We start from the raw sequence: 25,619 nt of genomic DNA, 5'->3' as shown, positions 1-25,619 counted from the left end.
TCAGAGAACTTGTCGCAGCTTGGAAAGAACACGCAAAATGTCGAGAAGTGCTTCATGTGTCATTCCGAACTTTCACCTCACACTTGGAGCATGAGGTTCTTGAATTTAATAGCCCGCACAGCTATGAAACATTTTTAAGTGAACAGGATCCTCTAGTTTATATTTCACTGTATAGCGTGAATATATCAATCTACCATGTCTAGACACCCTAAAATGTTTTACTACCCTCTTCTAAAAGGTGCCTCTGGGTATGCAGAGTCAATAACACTGACAACAAGTAAGTGTTAGGATCATTGGGGTTGTGTCTGCATGGATGTCAATAACCTATTGCCTAAACTGAATTTATTTGTGTAAATGTTTCATGCAAATTGAGGTTTTCGTTTCAGATAATGAATGCAAATGATTTCTTGGCCCTGTGACTTTTAACGGCCATAAACTACTACGTAGTGAAGCATTAGAATAAAAACATAAACAGCACAACACAGGACTAGCAAGTAAAGATCACAGGACAGAGTGCTGTCCTGTTCGGTTCAGCGCTGTGTCCTGTGCTTTTTACTCGCTCGTCCTGTGTCGCACTGCTTCTGTTTTTATTCTAAAGATGAACCAACCAGCCTCATTGAACACACTGTTAGTGAAGCATTGCTTGTGTTCATGCATCGCGAGGGAAAACAAGTAGGATAGTTTTAAAGTAAGGGATTTAAAATCTGCTTATTCAACACGGGATCTCATTTCGTTTTCTGCTGTTTGTGTGAAGAAAGTAGTCAAAAGTATTGGTTTTGCTTTGTATATTTGCATGTATAGCTATGAAAAGACGTTCATCATAGCATGATGTGCCTTCGAGTTCATTTCGGTCCACTGTGTTGCACGTCTCACATCTACTCTTCAGGGTTTCTTGTTTTTTGTAACTATCACTATTGTGCAAATAGCAGAGGTGACATATATTCCTTCACAATAAGTTCTGCACAAGGGCGCCCCTGGTTGAATTAAAAATTCTACAATAGCTGATGTTTTCCTACCGAGGTTATGAGTACGGGACACCTAGCAGGAGACCTGCGTGCGGGACTGATGCACTCCAAGAAACTGTAATTATGTTTACGTGTCCGTGAATACTCACCTTTAGGCGGATGCAATATTGTAATAAAAAAAAACAGAAGCCTTACAGTGCACACAGCGAAGATTGCGAAAAGAATAAAGTCCAAAAGTGCAACCAGGCAACTAAAGCTGGAGGGGGGACGGACGTGACTCAATTGATATGGAGCTCCATGAAAGCACATGCATGAGTCATTGGAACAAATTTGGAAATAAGCCGATCGTTTTCTTTAATTTCAGTTTGAAAGGATAGTGTTGAAAGTACAAACCTCGCTGGCACTACAATCTGATTATAGGGACGGCCCTGCGACAATAGCTTGGGTTGGGAAATGAAACAATGAAAGTGAAACGGTTCAGGAAGGGGGGCATGACCATGCTTCGAAAAGATGGTTGCAGGGAGCTAAATATGCTCGGAAGAAGGAATCGAGATGGTGAGCGAGAAGAGGCTCGTAGCGAGTATTTACATACAGGCGGTATAAGAAATTTACTGAGTTTTAGATCCCAGGGATAGCAGAATATCTACTCAGCCTAGGGCATAGCTTGAATTTAGAGTTGCTACCTGTACCGGTGTACGTGCTCAACGCGCTTCACTGCTGTTTTACTGTTCGCAACCAAACATTGCACAGAAATAGCGAATTTTGTAGGAACTCAGATCCAGTAACTTTGTTACGTCAGCGGCACCTCTCTACATATAAGAAAATAAGCAGTCAGAATAAGACATTGCAGCAGAGCTCATCTCACGATGACTCTCCATGGTAATGCAATTAGCATTTGAGCGATGTAGCGACACACCGCATTTCTGCAGTAAATTTGGCTTAATATGTGTAGTTGTCATCCTGAGACATCTGGTACTTTGGGTACTTTGGGATGTGGCATAGTCAGGTATCCTCCCATGTTGCTATGGTGCTTGCTTTCCATATTAGCGATTGAACATGGCGGCACGACGGCGACTGTATGACGCTCATGCACTAACCACTTAGGAATGAAAAAAAAAGGAGTTACTTCGATAAAACGACAAAGGGGGTATAACGACGACAGTATGATGACAATGAGATGGCAATTATCAAATTATGACGAAGCTGTAAGGACTACAACTTGACGACGACGACGTGAGGACACTCAGATGATGATGATGGTATGGCAACCAGATGACGAAGTGGCAATGACGATGACAAGGGCATGACGACGACGGTATGACAATGTATGGATGATAAGGACTGTTTGAGGGCGACACCAGGACGACGATGACATGACAAGAGTGACATAACGCGATAGAATGACGAATAAGGATTGACATCGATGCAACGACAAAGGCAGTACGACGACGACGGCAAGATGAGAAATGGATGGCGTTACTGAAGTGATGACAATGGTAAAACGACAGCGTCACGTCGACGGCATAAAGAAGTTTAGATTACGATGGTAGAATGACGAGGACAGAACGGCATCACGACCACGGTACAACGACGAACGCATGAAGATGACTGTATGGCAGCAACACAATGACGACAATGGCATGACAACGGTATGAGGACAATCGGATGACGACCATTGTAAGATGACAATGGCATAACGACTGTACCACGAAACCTTTATGACGACTATGGCCTGGCGACGATGGGTCATGGCGACAGCATCAGGAGAGGCGATTGATTGGCGAAGCTGGAGTGAGCACACACGAGCACTTAACTAGTGTTCTCACCATGAGTAAATACCTAGTGGCACAATTTGTTAGAGAACTTGGCCCACTTCCTTGGCGTAGAAGGCGTGACGACGGCAGTATGGCGAGAAACACGTGCTAAAATTGAAATGAGAGCGGTAGGCTCACCATGACGGCATCACCATAACGATCACATACGCTGTTTGAGAATTTATTAGATAGCCTTGCTCACTGGGTTGGCGTAGAAGGCGGGACGACGACGGCATGACGAGAGTCAGATGGCAAAGCTAGATTAACGGATATGGAACAACCATGACGCAATCAGGATCATGAGCGCATACCTAGTGGCCTAAGCAGACAGACAACTTGGGTTACTTGGTCAGCGTAGGAGCCTAGACCGACAGATGTGCTCAAAACGCCTGAAGCAGGGAAATAATGTTAATCTCAATAATAACTAAAGTATGCTGTGTACACTGTACTCACTTTTGTAGAGAGTGACGATGAAAATAGCGTTAAACGTAAAGTTATCGATAGAATACCTATTTTGACGACGAGATTTGTGACGTAAGTGCGGCCACATTGCATAGGACTTGTTGGCTGTGCACTATTTATTGCCAGCTGTCGAAGACGCAAATGTCAGAAAACACAGCACGGTACTAGAACCATTAGAGCGCAGTTGCACCACCCTCTTGTCGAGTCTCTGTTGTCTACCGCTGGTATTGCAATAGGCCAAGGCATATAATTTTACTCTGCTGGAAATACTTAAAAAATCTGGCAGAAACTACCTCACGACGAATGTCAACGTTAATGCGATTACCATCGAAAAAAAATCAGCGACACACGGTATCGCTACCGTCAAAATGAGTAATGTATGGCATGAGGGGAGCTGGGCTCCTGAGCAGCTCGACACTTTTCTCGCATAGGAGGCTGCACATGCACTTCGCGGCTGTGCGGCCACATTTCGCAGCGTGGCGAGAGAAATGTCACAGGAGTGAGCGCCACACGCAGCACAATCACAGCGTAAGCTGGAGGATTGCACTCATTGGAGCTCCATTTTCGGGAACACGCCCTAGAGCATTCATACCTTGCGAGGAGGCGCGATAACGTGTGCCTAAGAGCAAACACAGGTATCGAGAGTACACGGCGCACATCTCACATCCATCGGCCTTTGGCACGATATGATGCTGTTGATGATGATGATCATTTATTTTCTACCCATTGGAAGCTAGGCGGCGACAAAAATAGTCGCCTAAATTTCTTGAGTTAACCAGGTCGACCTGCATGCAACATGCAACTGCTACATATTGACACTACGTGGCGCGCATCTAACATCACTTGACAAATGGCTCAATGCGATACAAATGATGATAATGATGATGATGGTTAATTCGCATCCCTTTTGAAATGGGTGGTGACCAACATATAACTAGTCTGCTGGATATATTCAGTTATACCATACATGTTTTTCATTCTGAGATTTTTTTTATAATCTCGTTAATCTTTTTCTTTATTATGTCGTGCGTGACGTCAAGCCTGTGTGTAGCCAGAGAACCTACCTTGAGAGAGCAGGTGGCAAATTTGTGGGGCTCATCGAGAAGTGCAAAACAACGTTCCATGATCGTGTGAATACAGTGTTGCCTGATTCCATGGAATTCGTCGCGCAGTGCTCGATCTGGATTTGCGACGGCGGGCTAGAACGTGAAGTCGTCTTCAGCTTTGTTGATGTAAAGGCCACCAAGTGAAGTGCCTCGACTCCTGATGGTTTCCGCGGCGAGGCTGCTGAGCCGAATTTTCGGTTGACCGCAGGTGACGTTGCTCACGTAGTACCCGTCGTGCCTGATTTTCGGCGGCACGCGCTTAAGGGTCTCGGTGGCGAACGCGCTTCATTTTCAGCAACACGCACTAGAGGGTATTCGCGGCGCAGTCTTTTTGAGTGCTTTTGTTGAAAGGAAGGAAACTTTCGGCAATACATCTACGGTGACATGCGGCTTGTATTGCTGTCTGCACAGTCTGTTCTAGGCCCGACGTTGCCTGGTTGCAGCCTCTACGAGTCGCTTCTTCAGTAGTTGCTCGTACCTTGAGAAGAGGTAGCGTTGCGAAGAGGTCGCACAGGTAGCGAGACTACAAGGCGCACATGTGACATCCCTTGATACGTGTGACGATTCTGTGCAACTAAAAATTTGAGGGTCCAAAGTATTCAGTGAGCAGGAACAGTAACATGAACGGATTGTTTAATACCGCGCGGTGGTCAGTTCTCCTTGTTCCCTTTGCTTCTTCTAAACGGCAGTATGTCTTCCTTCAGTGATTGTACTTGCCGCGCTACAGAGGCGGAATTTTCCACGCTTTCAACGAGTGTAACGTCTAAATGTGAATGCTAAGTGGGTGCATGCACAAAACATTGAAACATGAATCACTTGAATAAGTATGGCTTTATGCACGCCACAATATGTGACTGCAATGCAAAGTGAGCATGTATAGAGGATACGCGGCGCGCCTGTAACATCGCGTGGTTTCCCGAGCACTAGACGATAGCTGCAATGGATACTGGGCACCGGCAATGCACACCATCATCAAGCGAAGCGGCTATTCGAATGAGCTCATAACAGCTTACGCTGTAAAGAGCGCGAGAGAGGCTCTGTTGCCTCATGACACGTTTCTTAGAGTTCGCACGCAACGGCGCGCTTTGCTTTTCGGAAGCCATGCGCACGCTTCGCGGTGGCCTTAGAAACCACCGAGTGGGCTTAGAGACTTGCGAAAAAGGAATCTCGCTGCAGACAAGACCCGTACAAGTCTCGCCTTGATGGTGGCAATGCGTTATGTCGAAATATTGGTTCAATTGTTAACACATTACTGTCAACAGGCACCGTAAGATGATCTCTGTTGCAATTTTTAGAGTGTTAACATCTTTAAGGAACTTCCCACACCTCCCTGGGGTTAAGCATCTATGTATGTATGTATGTATGTATGTATGTATGTATGTATGTATGTATGTATGTATGTATGCATGTATGTATGTATGTATGTATGTATGTATGTATGTATGTATGTATGTATGTATGTATGTATGTATGTATGTATGTATGTATGTATGTATGTATGTATGTATGTATGTATGTACGTATGTACGTATGTATGTATGTAGCTAATCGTTTCCTGCCAATATAGGTAACTGTAGTCCATCTCGAATGGCTGGAGCATCACGCTGTTGTGCTGAGGGAACATGGCTTGGAACTAACCATCGGATGAACTTGAGTCACTATGTGGAAATGTGTACATATGTGTCACAATTCACCGAACCACTTTCCCGCCGACACGAGTCATTGTAGATACGGGACTGGGTAGGTATCGCTCTCCAATGATACTTTATGACACCGATTTGGAAAACTTCTTATGCGCCAACCGGTCGGTCTTGGTCTTCAGTTAACGTCTTTGCACCCGCCGTGGTTGCTCAATGGCTATGGTGTTGAGCTGCTGAGCACGAGGTCGCGGGATCGAATTCCGGCCACGGCGGCCGTATTTCGATTGTGGCGAAATGCGAAATCAAACCCGCCGTGGTTGCTCAGTGGCTATGGTTTTGGGCTGCTGAGCACGAGGTCGCGCGATCGAATCCCGGCCATGGCGGCCGCATTTCGATGGGGGCGAAATGCGAAAACACCCGTGTACTTAGATTTAGGTGCACGTTAAAGAACCCCAGGTGGTCTAAATTTCCGGAGTCCTCCACTACGGCGTGCCTAATAATCAGAAAGTGGTTTTGGCACGTAAAATCTCATAATTTAGGTTAACGTGTTTGCTGCCAACTTGGGCAAGTATGTATCTCAGTATAAATGTTGACGGTAATACGTTTAGCATTGTATCAATATGACGAGAGAACATATTGGCACGGCTGAAGAGAGTTACGTACCTGGCGTTAACTGAAGTGAGGCTCCTTTTCTGTGTTTCCTTAGCAACACTCGGTGCCACCTACCGACGCCGCCGCGAAACGTGTGCGTGTCCTCCGAAGTGCATGGGGCACCGGTGCGCGTGACAGCTGAGAAACGCTCGTCGCGGCAGCCCCCGTGCTCCTCTCTCACCCTTCTTTCTGAACATGCTGCGGGATATAGTGGCGCTCCCAAGCGAGGTAAAAAGCGGTGTGCGCCGGTGCGTCCCAACGTTGAGTATGGTTTCCTCGCTCGTCACACAACCACTGACACATACTCAGTGACCCAAGTTGGCGGAAGGTTTATCTAAAAGTAGTACATACCCTGTGCACTCATGACACAGCTCAATAAAGCGTTTGCAAGAAAGACACTGATTGAAAAGCAGCGCCTGCCCAGTGCATTTCGGGCGCAGCCTGGTAATGTGTCGGGTTGCCGTACTTCAGGAACTCTTGGGACCTGGGTCCTATTACGCTCAGCTTCAGAGAAATTTAAAGGAACGCATTGCCGTCGGTAGTCATGGTGAGATGGGCTACGCCACTTCTAGGTCTTCTACACCATCACAATGGCAGTTTTCTCAGGAGTGGAACAGTGCCGTCGCGTGTAATCGGCGATGCACGTAAGCGTACATCGCTGTTCCTACATAGCGATCATTTGCAACTAGAGATCACAAGAACCAGCTGAATACATCTCCATCATGATCCACCTCGCTCAACACTGCTGTGCATGATCAGACATCAGACACATACCATGGATGACGAGGACAAAATGACCACGATGGCATAAAAATGCTTGTATGACTGCGAATTAATATTGACAATGGCATGATAAAGACAAAATGGTAGTGCTCTAATGACACCGCTGGTAAGACGACAATGACGTGACGACAATGCGATACGGGTAATATGGTGGCGCCGACAGTACGAAAACGATGGCGTGATGCAGGAAAATATGACGTTGTAATCACGAAGATGGCGTGACGACAATACTATGATGCTAAGATGATTACAGCGGTATGATGACACTGGCACCATCCCAGTGGTGAGACGATCGCACAAAGACGATGACGACATGGTGTGGAAGATGGCCTGTTTACAATGGGAACCAATAAGTCAAATTGAAGACATTGGTGCGCCCACAACAGCATGAGGACGACTGCATGAAGACTATGCAATGAAATCAATGATATGATGACGAAGGAATGACGACGAAGATGTGATGACGATGGTGTGCTGAGAGCGTGATGCCGATGCCAAAATTGTGCCGATGGTATGAGGACAATAGCATGGCTTTGACGGTGTGACGAAGCGAATGACGGATATAGAATGACCACCACTACATCGGGATGCTGAAGGTAGAGTGACTACGGCAGAATTCCGAAGATCCCATTGCTACAAAGGCATGGCAAAAATGAAATGACGACACTGGAAGCAATACGAGAAATGGCCGACAATAGAACGAACAGGAGGACAATACGTTAAGAGAAACAGAATGATGACGGCCGCATGACAATGAGAGCGTGTTGGTCACCGAACTCCCGTCCACGCCTACGTACATCAGCTGCCGCCACGGGCCGCCTCAATAGGTACTGTATTTGGTGTTTCTATACGCTGTCCATGATACCGGGCAATCAGCCAAGAATGCAATCAAGAGCCAGCAGGAATTAAAGCACTTGAATGAAAGTACTTGAAAATCAGCCACGCACTGCGCCTATCTCCAAGGCCTCAATTCACAGTATATCCGGTGCGCATGGGTTACAATGGTATGCCACCGATGACGCGATGACATTAGATTCCGTTTGACCCATGCATTCAACATGAGGATCCCCTATCCGGATTACATCCTGTGTTTGCGCGCACAATGTCTCGTACAAGCGTGTCGTCCAAGTCTGCAGGCAGGGGCCAGCATGGAGGACAATGTCAAGACAGCAACGGCGTTACGACAAAAGCAATTTGAGTATGCCCCACGTACTTGGCAATAACTACATCGATTTGCTGATAGCCGGAGTTTGTTTGTACGCTGAGCCCGTTACTGGTGCGTCGCCCAAGATTACAGCTAGGAGGCAGCAGGGGTGATAGTAGCGTGACGATAGCAATGAAACAGGCCCCAAGTCGTTACTGCGACGCCGTGACGAACACCCAGTGATGGCCACGGCATTACCACAATGGAATGACGGAAATGATGGGTATAACTTACGCGTTTACATGAATCACGCGCAATCGCGGGCCTCCTTGATTTGCAGTATATTCGGTGTTTTCACTATATCCGGTATCGCCCAATCGTCCTAGACTTGAGCGAGGCTCCAACAAGAATGACAAGGGTACAACGACGACATCGTGATCAAAAAAAGTAATTGTGACGTTATACATGCCACAGAAATTATCTGATTGTGAGGCACGCTGTAGTGAGGTATTCTGGAATAACTTGGCCACCTGGGATTCTTTACCGCGCAGCTAACTCTAAGAACACGGGTGTTTCACTATTCACCACCTTCCAAATGCAACTGCCGTGACTGGGAGTTCTTCGCGCGACCTCGTGCTAAGCAGCGCAGCACCATAGCCACTAATCAACAATGGCAGGTGACGACAGCGTGATGACAGCATCTTCAGCATAACGACCCTCGTTTTGTCAAGAGATATTCGACATTACTGCAGCCAGCAACCGGAGCAGTGAAAACGTCAGAGAGAAACGAACTTGCCTTCATACGTATGTCTTATTGGTTACACTAAGCCCGTCTTTCACATAGTAAATCTTCCAATTAACACAAACAATATCGATTCGCATATAAGAAAAAAAAAAATGCATTCCTAAACACTGTCCGTGGTGTAGCGTAATCTGTATTCAACATGCCAGTAGTTTACCGAATGGAAGAGTAAAGCACATATCTAACATGTAAGCGTGTGAGAAGTTGGCAGTATAGTAGCAATAAAAAAGGACTAAAGAGGCCCTGCTGTGATATCAACAGAACGTTGTACTCCTAATAAATAGGCCGCCAAAGCTGTAACGTGAAAATGAGTATTGCTGCTCGCCGTGATACGCTTATGTGGCTCTAACGAATTCCGGCAGTACCAATATAACGATGAATACCACTGTTAATGCGACAAGCATTGAAGCAATGTAGCGACACATCGTATTGGCCCCACCAAAACGCGTAATATATAAGGCATTAAGCAGCCTAGCTCCTCTCTCCCGCACACTACGTTACACACTGTGCAATTTAGTGGCACCGGCGTGGATTCCAATCGTGATGCGTATTTGAATATATATAGTTAGACAACATCGTAAAAATAGATATAATGCGGGTTTTATAGCGCCTGCGATTGTAGAAATTTTCAACGGTCACCTTTGCTTTTTCGCATAGAATAGTGGCCCGTACCCAGTAGCTCGTACCTAGTGACCCAAGTTGTCACCAAAAAGGTTTATTAAGCAGCTTCACATACGTAGAAGCCTCAGTTGACGGAAAAAAAGCTGATTGATTGCCGCTCATACCCAGTGACACATAATAGGGACCATTGTTGGCATTAAATAGGTCTATTGAAGAGACACACATAACCAGCATGACACACTCATAGACCCACGTAGGTGTGAAAGGGGTCCGTAGAATAGCAGCGCGTATTTAGTTTCATTTATCCAGTGATTGAAGTTAGTACGGAACAGCTCATTGAAGAGCGCTACATACCCAAAGGCACAGACCCACTTACTGAATTTGGATTTAAGGAGATTTATTTAATACCGACAAACACCCAGTGACCAAAATTATGGGATTTTACGTGCCAAAACCACTTTTTGATTATGATGCGCGCCGTAGTGGAGGACTCCGGCAATTTCGACCACGTGGACCCGTCCTGCGGGCAGACCTTCACTCTAGCGCTCATGCTCTGGGCGTGCGGGTCGACATACCCCAAGTTCATTAAGGAGGAGTGGGACTCCTGCGTAGCCCCGCTCCAGAAAAGCAAATCCTGGCTGTCCGGCGTGCACGCGACCGGGCCGGTGGGCTAGACCTGCCGGTCCCGACGTGGGACTAGCCGGGTGCGCGACGAGTTCGCGTCCTCGTCGGACCTGCAATAAAGTTTCTTCACTCACTCACTCACTGACTCGACCACGTGGGGTTGTTTACCGTTAACCTAAATCTAAGTACACGGGTGTTTTCGCATTCTGCCCCCATCGAAATACGGCGATAATTGCCAGGATTCGATCCCACGACGTCGTGCTCAGCAGCCCAACACCATAGCCAATGAGCAACCACGGCGGGTATGACCAAACTTCGCTGGATGCTTGTTTGTCAATCAAATTCCCTCAGGACAACAGTCTGTCGCTGTACTTATTCAACCATGTACTCGCTAGTGACCCAAGTTGACGGAAAAGTAGTCAGCCGAGCATAAACCAACATATGGCAAACTTGAAGTCCTGAAGGAACGTTAATCCTAATAACAAAAGAAATTTTAAATACCAAGTCCACATACAAAACAACTTGCGCACAATAGCACTCTGATTGCATAGTATAGGGACAATTAAATATAGTATAATCCACAAGGAACACAAATGTGTCATTCTGTTTGTCCTTGGAGATATCGTGTTCCAGCCTGGTATTAGAGGCTAGCTGTGAATGGCGTGTATGCTAAGGCTGTGTTGATGTTTAAGCTCAAAGAAACAACTGAACTTCCGTGACAGTATCACAAATTTGGAATTAGAAAGGGACTGTGTAGCTTGCATGTGTTAATTACCTGAACTTGCTAGTTTAATTAGTAAACAAGAGACTGGAAGGCCATTTATGCATTGAAGCTTTTGAGTTTTGCATTGAGACGTTTACATTAAGAGTGAAATCGTACAATTGTGGATTATATCTCATGTGATTTGTCTGAAGCGCTTCGTTGTTTGGTTGGGATAAGAATAAAATACAATCTGAATCTTTTCAGATTTCGTGGCGCCAAAACCAAGTATCCCAAAGCCCACGCCTATAATTAGTAAAGATAAAATATGTTGTTGAATTTATTTTGACCGGAAAACTGTTTCGCATACTAAACAGCAGTCAGGGGACCATCCGAAGAGGGAAGTGTTCGCGTAGTGTTTGTCTTTCCATTCAGAAGAAAGAGGTTGGTTGTGATTGTGCATTGTGTAGTTTGTATCGAAGTTTAACTTCATATACTATTCAACTAAGAATGAAATGTTTATTGAAGCCATATTAATCCTCTGTGCTAGCAGAAGTCACAAGCACTACGAGGACAACACCAATAACTGGTAAGGAAATGTGTTTGTATTTCCTAAGATGTTACTGCCTCAAAAAGCAGTTGAGCCTAATCAGCAGAAGAAGCTAAATTATTGCAAAATATTTTTCAGTTTCGCATTGTGGGTCAAATGTTGCCTTAGGAGCAGGATAGCTGCGATTGTGTGTAATCTTGTATATTCGACTTCAAATGTCTTCTGAAGCTCTGTTGTGGATGTTTTGTGCTCATAAATAGAACAATTGCTGTAATGGCAGCAAGTCAAATTTAAAAGAAAATTAGGCGAAATTTTAGCGCACATGTTTAGGTCTCTTGAATTCGCGTTATATTCAGGCAAATAATTTCAAATTGAATGGTAGGGTGGTCTCGGCGGTGGCGCTGAGTCTCTTGTCGGTGGCCGACAAAGCACTTCCACCGGTTGCGTCGCTCATTGCTAAAAAAAAAGAGCAGCGCGGGTGTGCATGGCTCGAGCAGAGTGCATTCTCTAGCGGAGAAGGCACAGGCGAAGTAGCGGATGCGAGCAGGTCCACGCCGCGGAAAATGCCTCGTGTGGCACTCCGCTTTTCTCCTCACCCGTTCGCCATGTTACCCTCCTACGCTTTCCTCTTCATGGTGTTGCTGCACTCTCCACTTCCGCTTTCCTCATCGCCCTGTCTTCGCTATCACCTTTCTTTCATCCCCCGCTACGTCCTGCGTTCGCTCTTTCATCATTCGCTGCGCTTGTTGGTTCGTTGCGAGGGACACCGAGGACCGCCGACGCTCAGCGCAAGGACGGATGCCAACGAGCTGCGCCTTAAAAGGGACTGTATTTCTTGCATGTTATTACAGAGTGAACATACTGCTGCGTTTAATCAGAAGTAGCACGTAGTGTCACAACTGCAACACCGTTTTTGGCTTTGATTTGAGAGAGGCGTATTGCATTCGGAGTAGAATGGTGCCATTATGTATTATCTAGAATGTGCCAAATAATAAATAACCTTTTTGTTGTTACGATAAAAATAAAAACTAGCCATATGCTGAAGCTGTGTTCCTAGAGTGCCGGCGGTTACGCCAAATGAGTCAGACAACGCTTGAAGTCGTTGACATACATGCAGTGGGCGAATTTCCGTTGACTGAAAAACCAGTTGGGCGTCTCAAATAGAAGGAGAGGAAATGAGCGTACAGTAAATTCTGCGCGTTATTTTGGTAAGCACATGCTTACTAGAAACAGAATGCTTGTGCTAGTGCTTCCTCTCAGGCGTATAACATACACAATGATTTTTTATTCAACTAACAATGAAATCTTTATTTATGCTGTGATACAAAATCACGCTGACAGAAATGAGAAGTACACCGCAGAAAATGTCTACATGGGGTAAGGGCGACGTTGCGTTTCATAAATATTTCATTGCTTGAAAAATCAGTTGAACGTAATAAACAGAAGGGTAGGGCACATTCAAGCTAAATATTTTTCTCGTTTGTAAAGCGCGATATGTGCTGCATTAGGAGTCGAATGGCTCATTGCTCAATAATGTTTGCGCATACTGCAGCAAGCTCGTTTTAAATTGATGCACTTAAGCACTGTCCCACGAAGGTTTTCGTGGGGTGGTGATGAAGGTCGGTGGCATCGTTAGTATCAAAGTAAAGCAATGCAGCCTACGGCAGAGGCGCCCAAGGTCGGTGAGTGATGGCGCTGGCTAACTCTCCCAAAGTTAGCTGTAGTAGTAAAACATAAATATCAAAGAAAGTGGATGGGGAAATGGCGCAGCGGTAGCTCAATTGGTGAGAAACTCGCACGCGTATGCGAAGACGTAGGATCGTTCCCCAGCTGTGGCAGGTTGTTTATTCATCCACTTTCATTTTCATTAATTTACCATTTCTTTAATTCAATTAGTAAGTACAAGTAGTTTCCCCTATGTTGTCCTTGGCGTCTTTGTTGGCTTTTGATGATATGATTAATAAAAATCGGGCCCCTCGCTTAGCCCCCTTTCTTCTCATTCATTACACACCGAGGGTCTCAAATGCGGCAGCATATATGCCTTCAGGTAGCATGTGTAGGTTTATTGACCAGTTGCCTTCACCCAAAAAAGATCCCGAACTTGTGACACCTGCAGCAGGAAAACTTTCCACATACACCGTAAAGGTTTGTGAGTAAGGGCACTGGCTAACACTCCCAAGGCAATTTGTGGTTGTAAAACATAAATATTCAAGAAAGTGTGTTGCGAAGTGTGCTCCGTTGGGTAGAGTATCACACGCGTAATGCGAAGTCGTGGGATTGTTTCCCACCTCCGGCAAGTAGTTTTTTCATCCACTTTCATTTTCATTTATTTAGCATTTCTTTAATTCATTAGTAAGTGCAAGTAATTTCCCCTATGTTGCCATTGGCGTCTTGGTTTCTTGGCTTCTCATGATATGATCAATAAAATTCGGGCCTCTCGGTTAAACTGCTTTCTTCGAACTCTTTATACAGCAAAATAGAAAGTACACAGTGTTATGTTCGGGTACAATAAAGCATGTAAAAGGGTCGGGTACCGCAAAGACTTGTACTCAAGATACGTCTTTACAAAGCCTTTGGTAGATAAATGGCATTAGCATAACACACCTATAGGATTTTTGAATAATCTAAGAACTCTCATATATAGCATAGCTCGGCCAGTATATGAATTGCTTGCTTTCGCATACATGTGTGAAGCGTGCTTTTATATTTCGAGCTCTCAACGAAGTGGTTATTGAAATAATGTTGAATTTTTATTTACCTTCGCTAATCAGGAAATTGTGGATCCTGAAAAAAAAAAAAAACACTTTTCTTTGACTCTATGTGTACGTTGCTTTGCTCCTGCTACAAACAGGAAGAAGTGAGGGGTATCGGGTGCTCACTGTACACTCCTTTTGATACACGTTACAATGGCTACAATAGGACTGTATAATCTGCATTCGGTGCTTCCATGTGACATAAAACATTCCAAGCTCGCTTTTTTATTCTGAAAATAAAACGAATAATACTTACACAATGTTTCCGTTCGCATTTCCAGTTCACAGAAAAAAATGGGCAGCTCATTCACCACTTCTAAGACACATAGTGAGAAGCAAACTTTTAATTAAGTGCGTCATAGAGTGGATAAATTGTTCGGCTTCTTATGTTTAAATATAGAATCAACTTCAGTATCGTGAACACTGGCGTGTATCATCTTAAGCATACAAAGCTGGCATTGTGTATTATCTCAAAAACATACCATATAATAATCTGAAGTAGGATAATCTATAAACTAAAGCTCCACTTCTTTTTAGTGGTTGCAGAAATGAAAAGCTTCTCCGTTACACGTGCAATCGGTAAGGAGAAGGGTCTGTTTTATGAAGGCTTTCTTTATTTAGTAAATGACCTGTATGGTTTCGCGAACAAGAGGGAGGCGGCGGCATTGCCTTAAAACATACAAGGATCGTTTCTCACGAGAGAATAAAGATGAAATATATCGTAATTTTGTCAACGTATTTCAAGTCTACAAAAATGCAAAGCCCATTTGAAGAAGAAAACGTAAAAAAATGCTCAGATAACGCGGTTCTTTCTATAAGGTAGTACGCCAATGCTTATAAATCAAAATGGTAAGACTAGTATCGCAAGGCACATCCTGCAACTACTGATATATATTCTTTTCTATTATTTGCATACAAAGACGCCCCTGCACTTTAGGTCAAGCTCTTATTTCACGAGGATAGCACTTCTTGTGTCATCAGAAAGTACTAGACTCTAATGGAGCTTTCCGGCATTTTATTCGCAGAAACTGCCACCCCTACAGCAAGCCCACCAAGGATTCGTAAGAGATAGCCAATTTTTTCATGAGTAATTTCACTAGAAGCAGGGTTGTTTCGGCAGGTGATGCAAACGTATGACCATCGAGAGCACAAATTGTTTGTGGTTACGGTATAAATGTTACACTGCTTGTCCTCAGTAATAAACCCGATGTAGTAACTTTGTGTTCGTCTGTTGAGATAGAAGTTTTTCAATAACTCAAATGCTTTATATTTCCGCGTTCTCATAAAAGATCAGCACGGCCACAGGCGCACCTAAAGCCGGCTTGTCAAGGTCAAGCGGTTTAATTTAGCAGTGTTATATATTACCTGCACATGTTGCTTGGTAGGCATTGCGTACCGTTAATATAAGCAATACGGATTTATTAGCACTTCAAAGCCGCCATTCATTGGTGCAGGCAAATGGAGAAGTTAACACAAAATACGAATAAGCTTGAAAAATGAAAGGCAGATCAATGCATGAATTTGGTAGTTAGGAAGATATTTTGTTTCTGGAATAATTTTGCGGACCGAAGGGCCTGCTTCGATTCTCAAACAATGCAAGTGGAGCTGCGTTATTGAAGAAGAACGTGTTACCTCTTTGGATTCAGACAGGTTTGCTGTATTGGGAGAAAGGAGTTTTATTTCGTTTTATCGCTCACAGAGAACTAAACAAGCTCGTCGATAACTTAGTGAAAGAATGCAAGATCTATTCAGGTTCTCCTAGAACTTAGTGTTCATAGAAACGGCAAGCCTGCGAACGAGAACGTCTAGAAAGGTTAAGGGTAGAAGGTTTTGATTTTAATCCGTTAAATAACTACAGAGAGCCAGTAGCTCGATAACCAACGGCATAAAACGAAGTTTATTGTGACGACTCTTGTGTCCCTTTATTAAAATATAAGTATTATATCCCCTATAACTTTACGCAGCAGCTAGTACAGCTAAGATGGCTTATGTAAAAAGCGTGCCTTTCATGTACATTAAGAATATTGTATGTAATAAGGCAGCGTCACCATTGCCTCCTGACAAAAAAGCACCTAGGAATCCCAGCATAAAGTAGTACATAAAGATTTTCTTTAGTAATTCCACTTCATGTACAGTTTTATTTTACCATACATTGAATGGAGATTAAAGGCTGAATAGTGTCAGGCAGTCTTAGCTGTGATGTCGTGTGCAAATAAATGAAATAGAAACTGTCATTCTGTAAAGCTATCATATGAACGCGTAATAAATAATAAATAGCAGTCCTGTGCGGCTTTTGTTCCTGTTCCCAGTAACTACTAGAAGATCAATGGCTACAACCAAGGCTCGTAAGTAGCGGTCGACTTCATTTCTTGAGAAACTTTCTTGACAATACAGGAACTGCTGGGGGGGGGGGGGGGGGGCTGCTCTATCGTGGCTACCAGAAACGGAGGTTCTTTTAGCAGTGAAAGAATGAAGCGCTATTACAAACTGCAGGCATGAAAGGCATTTCGTGCCGCTACATTGAAGTACACGCATTTTATTAGCAATAAAATGTTACCCTGGCCCGTAATCTTTGACACCTATTGTGTGAGAAGGCGCCCTTTCATGATGACGAAGAACATCTTTCAGCTTCTGTTACTTCATTTTACTCGTGTAAAATGACAACCGCCAATAAAGAAAAAATAAATATTAAATGCTGCATTCATCGTGTTCGTAGAAACGATAGGAATATCTGTGTCCGCGCCAAATAACGGTAATGAGATTACTTTTATTTTTTGACGAAGTCGAGTGACCGTACAGAAACTGCTCGGAGGGCATAGTGTCACATCCCTACTGGAAATAAGGGTTTTATGAGCAGTCAGTAAATGCCACGGCAAATTTTTATTTTGTTATGTACTGCATAGATTAAAGGCATAATACTGTAAGGCTGATTTAGATTTGATGTCTTGTAAAAATAATAGAAACAAGAGCTGTCATGCTATGAAAATATCGTTCGAAGCTGTGGTAAATAACAAATAGCGATCCTGTGCTGCTTTTCTTCCTGTTCCCAGGAGCTACAGGAACATCACTGGCTACAACCAAGGCTCGTAAGTAGGGGTCAACTTCATTTCTCGAGAAACTTATACACGAACGGCAGGGAGGGCCTGCTCTACCGCAGCTACGAGAAACGCAGATTATTTTAGAGGTGAGAGAATAAAACACTGTCACAAAGGGCAAGAATGAAAGGCGTTTTGTGCAGCTATGCAGAAATGTACACATTCAATTAGCAATAATATGTTACCGTGGCCCATAATTAACCTCTGACATTTGTTGTGTTGGAAAGTGCCCTTTTGTGATGACGAAGAAAATATTAGTTTCAGCTTCTGCTGCTTCATTATACTCGTTCAAAACTACAACAGCCTCTAAAGAATAAATAGATATTAAATTTACGCTGAATTCTTCATGTTCGCAGAAACGACAGGAACATTTGTGATCACGCCAAATACTGGTAAGGAGATTAATTTTTTTTTACAAACTCGATTGACCGCACGGAAACTGCTCGGAAGGCATAGTGTGTGATCGCTATGGGAGACACTGGTTTTATGAGCAGGGAAGAAATGACACGGTATTTGAAATCGGAAGAACAATACACAATTTGCAGTGCTACATCGCAATATGGGCATACCATTAGGAATGAAAGGTTGCCATGGGCCGCAATTTGTTAAACTTATTTTGTCACGAGGTGCATTTTTGTACCAGTACTAGTATTACTAGTATTACTAGTACTAGTAGTAGTAGTACTACGTGGTATACTGATAAAGAAAATCAGCAATTGTTCTTGAGAAATTTTACTGAGCATACAATAACTGCATTGGAGGGCATGCTGTACAATTTATTTGCGAAAAAGTGACTTTAACCGCAGCGAAAGAATGAGTTGCGGTTTCTGTAACAGAATTCAACAGGGATATAAAAATGCTGAGGAGGATACACGCATAACCAGCAGCAGGAAAGTGTGCTGATGCTACATGCTAGCACCAAGTAGCTCCTAAAGTAGATTTGAAAGAATTGATATTGTTCATTTGTGGAGTTCCCTGTAGACGTATATAGGTTGTTTTGTAAGAGAGCCAAAGCGCTGGGATCAATACATTTGTTACTTTTAGCAGCCCATATGACAAGCTCTCGTTATACTTTCGAAAACCTTAGCTATATAAACATTCGAAGTATTTAAATAATAGTGTCGACTGACAGCATTCCCGTGAAGCCGCGTAAAAATTCTCCACACGCCAGGGCAGTTGACGTCTTTTGCCGAGTCAACACCTTTACACTTCTCTTTATACCTGATAGGCCTCTAGTCTTTTGAATAATTGCATGATTACGCTTATACTTAGTCAAAGCTGCAACTGTACCTGAAGCCTTTGTCAAGTAACTATTACAATCCTGTTCAGAGCACTCACAAACACCGTGAGAGGTAATACTTAGTTCTTGAAAAGCACTATAAAGACAAGTTATGTTAAGTGCTAGTATCGTATAGGACTACCCTGACGCTGCTGTTTCATGTGTGAGGATGAACGCTGAACAGAAGAGTATGCCAAGTGCGCGTTGCAAGCTGCACAAATGTTCTCTACGCTCATTGGACCAGAAGATCTGCACAGGGTTTTAGTGAAAGCGCCACTAGTCGCTCAAGCTGCAAAACACATTCTCTTCACTGCGTGCATGCCTTGTCATAATTATTGGAGATTTGCACCACCCTACAGTGAACCGTAGTTTTGGCAGCCTGATTGCTGCATTGGCTTATATTACGTCGAACAATGTGTAGCACCTGCATAACAGAACGAGCAGGTGTAGTATATAATATGGAAAATTTTGAGCGCAGTGGTTTAGTTGTTCGAATACAAATAACCTAAATTTCATTCGTAATAATTTTAGTTTGTTAAAAGGTAAGCAGGGGTATTTACAACTTATTTGATTGCGTGTTCTACAAACCGCAGAAAATCATTACTGAAGGTAGAGTTGGTATTTTAAAGTATTGTGTACTAGACATTTGGTGGCAGAATTTTCCGCACAAGCATCAACATTTCGCCGACCGGCGGACTTGAACGCAGTGTCTTATCTTTTGCCTTTTGGTATACTTTGTTTCACAGTAATCACGACCACCTCCATGACGACTGCTTCTCTAAATGGCAAGGGGACTGCTTTTTAGTTTTCATACTACAATTTTTGAACTACAGAAGAAACCTGAGTTACTCGAAACATGCCTAACGCCATAAATAATACTACATCACAATTTGAAAGTTTGTTACAGATATCACTGCTTGCATGCTGTAATCAAAGGATTTCTTGAAGCACTGCAAATTTTTTTTTATATGTGTAACCTTACGAACCCAGTAGAGCCATGACGAAGGCTACAAATGGCCTGTGAATTTTATAGAGGTACTGTGAACTGAAAAACTGCGAGAACTGCAGAGACTGTTCACAGCTTGTCCTTGATGACAGCACTTAATGCTAGCGATCCGTTGATAGAATGTTCAAGGGTCAATGTAAAGTTGGCAGTGCGCAGTATTTTGTGTTCCCTTCGTATTCTACAGTATGCATCCTGCCACTGAAGTGTCGTAACGCGGCTGTGCACTCACCATTCCTTCACAAGCTCTTGTCAATGCAGGTCAAGGATCAACTGTTTTCATGGGCCACGATGTAACGTAATTGTTGCGCTCTTTTATTAGGTCATTGCAGGCCCAGGTATTATCAAAATGGGCCAAGAAATGACCGAATCGCTCGGTGTTTCGCGTACTAGTGCAACGTCGGAGGTCTCACTGCGCTGAAAATTAAGTGAGGTGTGTTGACAGCTTTGTAAAAACGGCTACAGTTGGTGCAATGAAGCATTTTATAAAGAAGAGACATTGTTTGCTAATGCGAGGCCCATGGCAGACATGTACGGAATGCAAAGCCTCTAGATAATTGACATTTTTTGTGTGAGCGTGCGTTATCAAAAACGATGACCGATCCCGGAAGTAGTGCAATACCGGGCGAAGGTGAAGCAGGGTTAAAGCAGTCAGCAAAGACAGGCGAAAAGTGCATACATTATTGGTAATTCCTCATGCAACATAGAGAACAACAATTGTTTGAATAAAACAAGCAAAAAAAGCATTGCAACCACATATTCTATGCTACTTCTCGATGCATGCGTCCGTGGCGTAATGTCTTCAATATCGGGCTTCTGCACTTGTTCTTTTGTGTTGCAATACTCCCGTCGAGCATTTTTATTAAAATGTATTTATTTTGAAAGGGGGTTTATTCCAGCTCGTACGCGGGATCGCAAGTAGCGCTTGATCGCAAGTCCTAGGCGTTCGCATCAGCAGCCCGAGCTCGGGTCTCCCGCCGCAGCGGTGGCAGTCCGCCCAGCGCCACATGCATGTTACCCACTACAATTTATTTATTTATTTATTTAGTACGCAGTACTTTTTTGAAAATGACGAGTTTACCAAATCGCGAAGCCTTTTGAAGACAGAAGGACTAAGTTTTGGGCAAATCCGTGTACTTCCCATAGTGCTCATGTTGGCTTAACCGCCCCGATTGCAGCTTTCTTAGGCACGCGCGTTGCAGCAGTGCTGTCGGTATGCCACGCAGCGTTACGGTTCCTGAGGAACCCCAGTGACCACCAAACGAGTGTTATCATTACTATTACTCTAAAGTAATAAAAGATTTCATACACCCATCAGCACGTGGGACCGCTTAGCTGGACATCCACTTTAGCAGGGCTGTGATGGCGAGTCATATTTTTTTTATCTCAGAATATGAAGTTATCAGGGCTAAAAACAGGACAAGATGAAAGCAACCGAACACGCTGCTTTTGTTTTTGTCCAGCTTTAAGCGCTGTTACATTCATGTTCCGGAATAAACCAGCGAGCCCAATTACACGCACTTTCAATATCAACTTTAATACCGTAAAATGGTCCTTGAAGTACTCGTAGCATCCTGAACTCTATTTGTACTGAGGGCGACCATTTCAAGCCGCCATCTTGCAGTTTGTAACTGCTGGAAAAAAAAAAGAACGACTGCGTGCGTTTAAACTGCCAGACTACGTATATCTTCTGTAGTCAGCTCGCGCATAAAATTTTCAACATGGCTTTTGTTACTACTATCTTATAAGCTTTAATAAACAATCTTTTTTTTAAACTACGCCGTTTATACACAGAAGAAAGCGCTTAGATTTGTTCGCTTATAATTGCTGTAAATAAAATTCTTTTGTTCATATAACGCAATATATGAATGCAACTTTGTGTGGTCGGAGACCATGTAAAGGTTACATCTTCTAAATTGACGCAAACTCTATATGCTTAATACATTTTATGGCTGTTTTTCACTACCAGTGAAACAACGGACCAGATCAATTTACTGGCACTTTTATCAAAAAATCTTTGCACCAACATGAAGAAATTCGCGCTACACAGTTCTCCAGATAAGTCTGAATTCAGGTGTGAGAGCAACTTTTCACACAAGTGCTTCTGCGGTCATTATAATACTGACGCTGTATAATGTCTGTGGCTTTAAAAATGACAAATGAAGCTTCTACTCACCCAACGCTGCATTGAGTAAAAGGCAATAACACTATGTTGTCTGGTGCTTACAGTGCGCGTAATTGATTTGCGATGCCGTGGGTGGGCTCTTCTGTAATGACAAACTCTGTAGCTTGCCGATGCTGTAGGAATCATTCAGCGTGAAAATTTAGGGAGGCCACAAAAATATATGCGTTATTAGCACTACAGAATTGCATTTCGACACCAAGATAACCTGAATCACAGATACCCCTATAAAAATGATAAAATACAGAAGCTCATTATTGTTGAGATATCACAGTATTGAAGGCTAAAAATGCTTTTGGGTATCACCAAACAATGAGGAATGCTGCTGTTCAGAATAATATTTCTAGAATAATTAGAAGCATCACAGTACCCATTGCAAAGTTGTTGATCAGTTCGTTCAGCCACTTCTCTGAATATAATATGTGAACCGGCGCCTCGCCATAAAAGTAAAAAATTTCCTAGGAGGGATACTGACAAACGAATACAAGTTGATTTGGTGTCCGCGATACACAGGCCTGGAGAGAAACGAGAGTGCGGATGCTTTTGCTCGAAGACTCAGGAACCGAGAAAAGCCTCGACAGCACTGTCAATCCCCCCAAACATTCGAAGAGGAGTCAAGCGAGGAGGACAACGACCTATCCCGAATGGCCTCTTGCGAAGTTCTTGCTCACCATCGCGGCACGCGACCAAAATACAGCGCCCCCCCCCCCCCCCCATCATTAGGAGGGGAGGACACTATAGACATCCGCTGGATTAAAACGCAGGTCTTTCCAAACCTACAAAGATTAAACAAAAATTTTCCAACGCTGTGTGAGCACACCTGTCCGTGGTGTGGCAGCTTGCCATCGCTCTATCACATTTCCTGGGGCTGCCAAAATTGACCACCAAATTTAAATACCTTTTTAGGTAAATTTTAATCATCGAATACTTTGGAGCAATGGGAGGCACAACTCGCAGCTTTGACCCAGAGGTGCAGTTTGCACTTTTGGATCACGTCAGGCCGGCGGCAGTAGCCAATGGAATCCTGGGCTTCGGGACCCAACCATGGAGCTCATAACTTTTCATCCCAATCCCTTTCAATAAAGTTACTCCTTCATTCCTCCTTTACGAAAGGCAAATTTGTTGCTTAGCAAAAATCTCTTAAAACTTTGAAAATGTGTAATTCCTATAGGCCATGCACTATTGTACTTTTAAGCTCAGTATATCTTGTTTTGTACTTAACAGAAACGAACACCAACTTCACGACAGAAACGAGCACCAACTTCACGACAGCCATTTCAAATGGTAAGTATAAACTATTACCTTTATTCAAATACTTTTATTTCCAATGCGAGTTCTACTAGTCATTTCTAAATATAATGGAGAAGGATGGATGCAAGAACTGCAGAACCTGCTTCAAAGGTTGGACAAATATTATTTATATCATTTGACGGCCTCGGAAGAACTGGTTTTCGTCATATATCTACAGGCAAAAAAGTTTCATAGCATGTCTTATTTTGAGTGATTTCCACGTAGGGAATGAAAATGCAAATAATCAGAATGGCTGTATAAAGCGTGTGCATTAGTGGACAAACTATGATGTGCTGATAACGATTCAGAAAACATCGTACTTTATTTAACATCTTCCTAAATTTTCTTAAGAATGCCAAGTGATATTGTATGGTAATGCGTGTAGCATTGAAACAATATAGCGACACAACATAGTGCCACCAATGAAACGAGCTATCTATGAGGCATTTATTACAGCAGTATTCCTCATTCGCGCTTCCCCAAGAACGCTCGGCGCCATCTAGGGCCACCGCCATTAAGCATGCCCGTGGCCTCGATAATGCGTGGCACGCCGGTGCGTGAGAACACCGGGAAATGTGTCACGTGGCAACCGCGCTGCTCTCTCGCGCACTTCTGTCTGGATAAGTTGCGCCACCTAGTTGGACTCCCGAGAAGTGCACGTGTGGCCTCCGAGACGAGAAATTCCCGAATTGTTCCCTCGCTTGCTGTGGAGTCAGTGGCACATAGTCACCCAAGTTGGCCAGAGGTTCAATGAAGAAAGGCAAATACCAATGCGTTCTCGGAGTGGCTTGTTAAATCCTTGGCGGGAAAGGTGTTCATTTAAAGTGGCGGATACCCAATGTATTTGTGACAGTCTCATAATGGACCGGGTTGCTGTCAGTGAGGAACCCTCGTGACGTGGGTTTGATTTGGCTCAGCCTCGGTGAAAATTAAGGGATCTTTTTTGTCATTGTGGAGCGGCAGATTTACAGTAACAAATACCTAGTTACCGAAGTCTGCGTCAAAGACGTTTATTGAAGACTGGCACACACCTCTTGGAACGTACCCACAGACCCAAGTTGGCATCAAAGAGGTGGTTTCCAAGAGGTAAACTATCACGCCGAGCGTTGACCAAGTGGTATACAGGGTGTCCCACATAACTTGGTGGTGGTGGTAGTGGTAACAACCTTATTGAAAATCCGGCAAATTAGGGGCCAGGGCCTAGGCCGCTCCCGAGGAAGTCCGGAGATCCTCTCTGCTCGCCGCCTCACGGGCTTGCTGGATGGCCCATAGTTGATCTTGGAGGTTTGAGCTGCGCAACGGGGCCGTCCATCGCGCTGGAGCTTCATGTGGGAAAACTGCATTTTCTCTGCATATAACCTCACATTCCCAGGGAATGTTGCTAAGAGATGCGTGAGCCCTGTCGCATAGTTGGCAGTTATCGTCCGAATAGATTTCTGGATATATCCTGCTGAGATCGACGGAGTTGGGGAAGGTCTCGATTTGTAACTGCCTCGTCTACCGCTTGGGCCATGTCGAGTTTGGGGTTAGCGGGTGGATAAACACGCCTGGAGTTTTGATAAAATTTTGTGGTATAAGAGTAACTGGTCATTCTGTCCTTCTCTGTCCATGCCTCTGTTCGATTTCCAACCCCAAGAGAGGATCCTTCTACGCTGGCGCGGAATGTGAGACCTTGCGCTACGCGGTGGACCTCCTCGTTGAGGTTTAAAATTTAAAAAAGAAAGGCGCGTCGGCAACAAATCGGACTGAATGCATACTATTTGCAATAGCCTGTAGTATCTAAGACAATTCTTGTTTTCCCATTAACTCACAAATTAATTCAGTTTAATTTTGTTTAAATTTTTCATGATTGACTGAGGACCCCAAGTATGATGCGCCAATTTGTAGAGAAGCTTCAGAACAACCGATAGAGTTGTTTCCTTTAGGATGCGTCTCACGTAGTTCTTTTTTCTGGTTGCAAAGAAAGCGTGCGAAATATGAAAAAATTCCACGTAACGGAGTGTTTGGGCAGTGGTATTGGGCTGCTTTCAAGCGTGTTGGGTGAACAATGTCCGATACATACATCGTGACTGGCGCCGACTATGCGGCAGGCTGTTCTTTATCTCCTCGGTAGCGCTCGGCCAGCAGACTGCATTTTCGCCGTCATCCGACTGGA

General features: G+C 43.9%; 1 protein-coding gene across 8 annotated transcripts in view; it reads left to right on the top strand.

Moving 5' to 3' along the window:
• LOC126529321 (uncharacterized) overlaps positions 1-25,619 on the top strand; it is a 38,190-nt gene that overhangs the window by 647 nt on the left and 11,924 nt on the right. The window contains exons 2-8 of one of the 8 annotated variants that reach the window (XM_055069472.2): positions 239-277; positions 11,866-11,901; positions 15,162-15,194; positions 15,641-15,676; positions 16,925-16,960; positions 17,666-17,701; positions 23,399-23,458. In XM_055069472.2, the coding sequence (XP_054925447.1) occupies positions 239-277; positions 11,866-11,901; positions 15,162-15,194; positions 15,641-15,676; positions 16,925-16,960; positions 17,666-17,701; positions 23,399-23,458 (276 nt within the window). Of the gene's footprint in view, positions 1-238; positions 278-11,862; positions 11,902-15,161; positions 15,195-15,640; positions 15,677-16,924; positions 16,961-17,665; positions 17,702-23,398; positions 23,459-25,619 lie in introns of all 8 variants that reach the window. The other 7 variants (XM_055069471.2, XM_055069475.2, XM_055069474.2 and 4 more) reach the window with 7 other exon arrangements.

The sequence above is a fragment of the Dermacentor andersoni genome, chromosome 8 (assembly GCF_023375885.2).
Source record: "Dermacentor andersoni chromosome 8, qqDerAnde1_hic_scaffold, whole genome shotgun sequence".
Taxonomy (NCBI): Eukaryota; Metazoa; Arthropoda; class Arachnida; order Ixodida; family Ixodidae; genus Dermacentor; species Dermacentor andersoni.
The sequence above is the reverse complement of the archived record's forward strand: the minus strand, read 5'-3'. Positions and strand labels throughout refer to the sequence as shown.